The sequence below is a fragment of the Lithobates pipiens genome, unplaced genomic scaffold (genome assembly GCF_037356315.1).
Source record: "Lithobates pipiens isolate NorthernLeopardFrog02 unplaced genomic scaffold, aLitPip1_a1.2 Scaffold_28, whole genome shotgun sequence".
Classification (NCBI taxonomy): Eukaryota; Metazoa; Chordata; class Amphibia; order Anura; family Ranidae; genus Lithobates; species Lithobates pipiens.
The window spans coordinates 51,971,221-51,978,489 of NW_027507789.1; the positions used below are offsets into that span (position 1 = coordinate 51,971,221).

The window sequence follows — 7,269 nt, forward strand, 5'->3', positions numbered from 1 at the left end:
CATAATGGGCTACTATGCGATGCCATAGTAGTCCATTATGCTTTGCCTTTTCAGGGAATGAAAGAGGAAGTAAACTCATCAGGGTATACTTCCTCTTTAATGCTTTGTCAGAAATTTTGCCAACAGTGCAGGGAATGGTAGAATGTCTGAGAAACCACAGTGCTGCAGTGCAAAAGCGACCGGCTCTGGCTTTCAGTGGCTCGCTGAGAGGCTGAGCTGGGTGCCAGTCCAGGCATGTGGGCGGTTCATTGTCTCGATCTTGCCCGAGCCTGGACCAGCTCTGTGACGTCAGCCAAACATCGGGCTTCAGCCCACTGTCTACTGAAAATGGGTCACAGGAGTGGAGAACAAACTATACTACTGTGATTCACAGGAGAAGTACAGCCAAACAAGCTTTGACCATACTTTTTTTTTTTTTTTTTTTGATAACAGGAGCTTAGTGTCACTTTTTAAGGGAAGTAAAAAAATAAGCTAATTATGGGGAATTGGGGTGGGAAAGAGCAGGGGAGTATTAAACTACATGATAGATCAGGTGGGGGTAAGCTAGTGGTGTGGCGGAGAAGGCCACAGAGGGCTGGATTGCATTAGGCCCCTTTCACACTGGGGAAGTCTGCCAGTGGATCCACCTGCCCAGAAGGGAACTTGTCTGCTGAGCAGGTGGATGGTTATCCGTTGAATGAACCGAAGGCTTACTGATTGGGGACATCTGGTGAGTGGCCATTCTGCTTGGTGACGGTGGCACAGTTTTGGTTATTTTAGTTGACACAAGTGGACTTTTGATTTAGAAGATGATCGGTGATTAACCACTTTCAGACCGGACCATTTTGCTGGTAAATGACCAGAGGTCTTTTTACAATTTGGCGCTGCTTTAACTGGTAATTGCGCGGTCATGCAATGTTGTACCCAAACAAATTTTGCGTCCTTTTCTTCTCCACAAATAGAGCTTTCTTTTGATGGTATTTGATTGCCTCTGCGATTTTTATTTTTTGCGATATAAACGTAAAAAGACCGCAAATTTTGAAAAAAAAATGATATTTTCTACTTTTTGTTATTAGAAAAATCCAAATTTAGTCATACATTTAGGCCAAAATGTATTCAGCCACATGTCTTTGGTAAAAAAAAAGTCAATAATTGTATATTTATTGGTTTGCGCAAAAGTTGTCACATCTACAAACTAAGGTACGTTTTCTGGAATTTACGCAGCTTTTAGTTTACGACTGCCTATCTCATTTCTTGAGGTGCTAAAATGGCAGGGCAGTACAAAACCCCCCCAAATGACCCCATTTTGGAAAGTCGACACCCTAAGGAAATTGATAAGTGGCATGTTGAGCCCATTGAATATTTTATTTTTTTGCCTCAAGCGATTGAATAATGACAAAAAAAATTTTTTTTTTTTACACAAAGTTGTCACTAAATGATATATTTCTCACACATGCTATGGGCATATGTGAAATGACACCCCAAAATAAATTCTGCTGCTTCTCCTAGTACGGGGATACCCACATATGTGGGACTTTTTGGGAGCCTAGCCGCGTACGGGGCCCCGAAAACCAAGAACCGCCTTCAGATTTTCTAAGGGCGTAAATATTTGACTTCACTCCTCGCTACCTATTACAGTTTGAAGGCCATAAAATGCCAAGATGGCACAAAACCCCCACAAATGACCCCATTTTAGAAAGTAGACACCCCAAGCTATTTGCTGAGAGGCATGTTGAGTCCATGGAATATTTTATATTTTGCCACAAGTTGCGGGAAAATTACAAACTTTTTTTTTTTTTTTCACAAAGTTGTCACTAAATGATATATTGCTCACGCATGCCATGGGCATATGTGAAATGACACCCCAAAATAAATTCTGCTGCTTCTCCTGAGTACGGGGATACCACATATGTGGGACTTTTTGGGAGCCTAGCCGCGTACGGGGCCCTGAAAACCAAGCACCGCCTTCAGGCTTTCTAAGGGCGTTACAGTTTTGAAGGCCATAAAATGCCAAGATGGCACAAACCCCCCCCCCAAATGACCCCATTTTGGAAAGTAGACACTATCTGTATGGCTGAACTCGAATCGCACAGAGATCGGATGTGATTTGCACTGCAGTGCGGTGCGAATCACATTCGTTCTCATAAACCGCTGCAATGTGAACCCAGCCTTAGTGACACTGGCGACGGGGGGTGATCACGGGGTTAAACCTTTATTGGGGGGGTTAGGGGGGCACATTAGAACTAAAGGGGGCTAACCCTAACTGACCTAACAGTTATTACAGTCACAAATGACACCAATGCAAGCAAAAAAAAAAAAAAGCAATTGGTGTCACTGTGACTGGGGGGGCAGGGGTAATTGGGGGGTAAAGGGGGGGTGTGAGTGTGCCTGGCATGTTCTACTGTATGTGTGGTGTGTTGGTGCAACTCACCGATGCTCTCTCCTCGGTGCCGGAACGAAAAATACCGACACGGAGGAGAGAATACATCACTTCCTCTCCTGTGTTTACATTACAGGAGAGGAAGTGATGTCACGGGACATTTTCATTCGTCGGGAGCGATCGCGAAGGGGTGGCCATGAATGAATGGCCGTCCCCTCGTCCGGGATCGCTCCCGAACGAATACCGACCGCCGCAGGCACCGGGCGGGGGCCCGATCGTGCCCCCGACCGGCGGGCAGGCAAGGACGTACATGTAAGCCCTTATGCCTGCCCGTGCCATTCTGTCGACGTACATCGTCGTGCGGCGGTCGGCAAGTGGTTAAGACGGCACAATTGGAGCAATCGAATTAAAATATCGCACAATAAGGACACTATATTTTATGTGTATATATTTTGAATAATATGGGAGCACGGTGATTATTTAGTGAATATAAGTATTAAGCATATTCTATTGAGAGGGGGGAGTATAAATAGTGAGTGGGAGGCGCAATCCCTTAAAGATATACATATACGGATGACAGGTCTGTGTCTGCTCCGCTATGTAGAGAAGACACAGCCCCGCTGTTCTCTATGCATCTGTCAAATGGAAACAAACCACCTGTCATCCGATCCAATCAACGATTCCTCTGTTTTTGATCGTGTACCAGCAGACACATGTCGGCTAACATTAGTGGCTCCATAGAGAGCAATGGGTGGTCTGATGGGGTCTGCCTGAAACTGACAGGTGGACGGATCAGTCCGCCAGTGTGAAAGGGGCCTATGACTGATGAGGATCTGTTTGTATTCTTCTGTGAAAGAGAAATCTGTCTAATACAGGGGTCTCCAAACGTTCTAAACAAGGGGCCAGTTTACTGTCCTTTTTAAACCCTTAGAAGGGCCCAACTGGGTGGTCAGCAAGAGTAAAAAAAAATTACCTAATGCCTGTGGTCAGTAGGAGGAGGAATAGTGAGTCATCATTGTTGTTAGTTGGCCAATTGTTGGTGCCGGTGGGAGGAATAGTGTCCCACTGTTGGTGCCGGTGGGAGGAATAGTGTCCCACTGTGCAAGCAAATGGCTGCATCTGGCCTGCAGGCAATAGTTTGGAGACCGCTGATCTCATAGAACCATGTGACTTGGAACTTTGGGGTACATTAACTAAGGCTGGTGCACTCAGATATCTGGTGCAGGTGTGCATGGTAGCCAATCAGCTTCTGATCTCAGCTTGTTCACGTAAACTTTGGCAGTAAAACCTGGAAGCTGATTGGTTTTTCTGCAGAAGTGAGCCTGACCTTGCACTCTCCAGCTTTAGTAAATAAACCGCTTTGTGTCTTTTGAGAAAGCTGGTCAGGTCTTCCACTAATTTTGACATGTCACCCAGTAGAGCCATTGTTGAATTAATGGAGGCAAAGCAGACTTTCACAGGACAGGGATACATGAGTGTGCAGCATGTATTATTACTGAGTTTTTGTATGTTTGTTTTAGGTGGAATATTGTGATGAAGAGGGAAATAAGCTGGGGAGGTTATCATTTGAGTACAGAGGGAAAATCTACTTTTTTTTCTTATAAATTTAACACATATTGGGAAATGTTAACTGGTGAAAATGCAAAACATCATAATTGAATTATTTTGCTTAACGTTTCATACATGTTTTGATGAGATTAGGTAACCCAAGATTCAAATTCTCTGCAGCTAGGGCCCCTTGCACACAGGGCTGTCTTAGCTGCTGTGCGCCCCTTCCATCATTTTAGTGTACCCTGCCTACAGGCTGTGGCTAGAGGGAGGTTGAACATTGTACTGAGTGGGACTCCTGTTTAGAACCCTTTGTGTTCAGGGATGAATGCCCAGAATGCAAAAGACCTGTGTTGTGGGCATTCATCCCTGAAGGCATAAGGAACTTTAATGCAAGTACCACTTGGTACAGTGATATGGCACAGCCTGCCATAGACTTTGACAAGCTACAGGCGATGGGGTTGGCTCCTGCACCTGTACCTGTCGTTCACACTAAAATGCATGGAGTTATGTACAGCAGCTAGACTGGCCCATGTGCAAAGGAAGTACTCTGGTAATATACTGTTTTTGTTTCTGCAGCCTCTTTAGTGGTATATGGGGATATCAATTATTTTAAATTATTTTTTTCTCTCGCCCCAGATATACTCAGGTGAAGTTTCGCTGTTCCAAGCTGCAAGGACACAATGGTAAAAGAAAGTCTCAAGAATTCACCTGCCCGGCTTACTTTTTTCTGCAGTATGATACCACACTAGATCGACTGGTAGTTAAAGAAGAGTGCTCCACCCATGTCCACGACAAGCAGACAAGTCTGAAAGCGTCTCCCCCTACGCGTCCACAGAAAATGATACCTTCTGAATGTGGGAATCTGGAATCCCCATCTAAAAAGAGATGTGGTGAAACAATATCTTTAACTCTAGATACAGAATATAATGAAAATCTTCAACTACATGTGCCATGTGAAGATGAAGAGACCTTGCCGTTGGAGGGAAATGATAGTAGTGAAGTTGATTCTCCCAATGCCACCATAGACTGTGTTCAGGAGGTGTTGTCCTTTGACGCTATTTCACGTTTAGGCGAGTTGATGAAGAAATTTCAAACCAAAGATATTGGTTCCAAAGCCTTGTTAAGCATTGGAAGTGAGCAACAGTTGGAGCAGATAAGCTTTCAAACGAGTAAAATGTGTGGCTTGTTTGTAAAGTTCCCTGAGGGCCTTCTGATCCACAAGGTGGTCAATAAACGTGGATACGCATTGTATGCTTTTCTAGTGGAAAACACAGAGCGCAGAGCAAAGATCATTAATTTCTCTTTCGTTAGAGATGATAATGCAAGGGAGGTCTCCAAAATGTTGGAAACCTTTAAAAATTTTAACCCAGAATGGCAAAAGGTAAAGATTATCTATACGGATATCTATTTCAGACACCGGGATACCTTGAGTGAGGCATTTCCTTCAGCCAAGACTCTACTATCTGTGTTCCATACTGTGCGTTTCATTGAAAGGCAGATTAAAGGATCGTCTTGCTTCAAGGAATGGCTCCGTAAATGGATCGATGATGCCATCCATCACACGACCCCAGAGAAACTGAAATTCTTAGCGGAGCAAATACAATATAAATTGGACAAAGAGGTTTATGAAAACCTTTACACAAATTGGTTCTCTTGTGAATTGCTGTGGTACATGCATATGAAGAAAGGCTTGCTTTCTAGTACCATGTATATGGACAGCTTAGGCTTGGTGAATGATACCATCTCCAGCCTACTTGAAAAAGATTTATCTATGGAAGAAAAAATTCAGCAGTTTGTTGAATCTGCAGACCATTTCAATAGCAAGGGGTTGGAAAACAAAAGGGATGGTTGTTTGGATTTTTCCAAGAATATCGTCAAAGTTCCAAAAAAGAGAAGAGCAAGGGCAAAATCTAGTGATCCTTCACCACAGCCAGCCCGGCCTGGTTTGAAAAAGAATGCTAGTTTGTCAAAGGTTATGGACAGCCACAAACCTAAGGTACTGCCTTCCAAACTACAGAAAACTTCAGACAAAATGCTACTTTCCTTGAAGAAGAACTGCAATGACCTTGGCTTTCAACTGTGCAGTAAAGAGTGGGAAGTGGCTCAGAAGTCTAGCCAGCTTATAAGTGTGCAGACCACTTGCATTCATGTCCGGTTTCTAGAAGAATCCCATCAAGTCTCTAAGGGTGGTATGTCCTGCACGTGCTATTTCAATATTCTTTATAAGCTGCCTTGTAGACATATCTTAGCCATGCTACTTAAAAACAAAAAGCTGGTTGACAGAGACCTGATCGATGTCAGGTGGCAGAAGAGGTCCATAAAACCAATAGCACATGACAAGATATTGGAAACGGTACTTTGCAATACTAAATCTGAAGCAGAAGCTAACAGAAGGGTAGACATGATCAGCAGTCTGGTCATGGAATTCGCTAATCTACTCCTGCAGGATGAGAAGGAAATGCACGTTAGAGCTACTACCCTACAGATGATAGTGGATATGTGGCACAAGGAGTCGAATACTAAGAACGAGCACCTTGCTGAGAGTGACTCTAACAGCCTGCCTTACAGATGGGCGAAGAAGGAACCCGATGGGGAAGTAAATCCTGACTCTTCTGAACTGTACATAATGGACACTTGATCCAACCAGAAGTTCAATATTTATTAGCAGACCAAATAAAACCTCTAACAGACTCTGTAACTGTTTCATACATCATGGGGGAACAAAAAAAAACCCCTCTAAATATCTGCATTTGCTCCTCTGAGAGCTTTGCTGTGGGGCCTGCTGCTATTTAGTCTCCTGACCAAGCTATAGGGCTTATTCACATGATTGCTGAGACCCGTACACTGAATTGGCTATTTATGTGGCTGAAGGCCCTAGGTGCTGCATGAACCATGTAAGCCTATGGGGAAGCAGTGGTTATATTGACACAGCCACTTGTCCTAATTTGGCAGGTGAGTGGGTGAGAAGCCCCCCCCCCCCCCCCCAATGCACACTGTTTGCATTTGAGGGGTACTCACCCGCATGCCTGTCAAATAGAGCTGCATGATTAATCATCAAGAATCTTTATCGCAATTATATATATATATATATATATATATATATATATATATATATATATATATTCCGTTGCGATCTTCAAAAAAAGTGTTTCACGATTCTGTCTTTGCAAAGAATTCCCTCTGAAGCCACAGCCCTCAAAAGAGAGGAAAAAAAAATCCAGGCAGTCTGCCAAGAATCACAAAATTCTTTAGCAGCGGAACTTAAATCTAAACAGAATTTTTCAATGGAATAGACCTGTGTGTAAGTGAGAAAAGTGTAACCACTTAAACACTAAACCTTTTTCTGACATTTGTTGGCT

At 43.5% G+C, this 7,269-nt stretch overlaps 1 protein-coding gene across 1 annotated transcript; it reads left to right on the forward strand.

Annotated features, from left to right (window-relative positions):
• Positions 1-4,546: 4,546 nt before the first annotated feature.
• Positions 4,547-6,608, forward strand: ZSWIM3 (zinc finger SWIM-type containing 3; the record flags this gene model as incomplete). Its single annotated transcript, XM_077459221.1, is given in 1 exon segment — positions 4,547-6,608. A coding segment is annotated over 1 exon segment (2,002 nt), but the record flags the coding sequence as incomplete, so codon positions are not given.
• Positions 6,609-7,269: the final 661 nt, after the last annotated feature.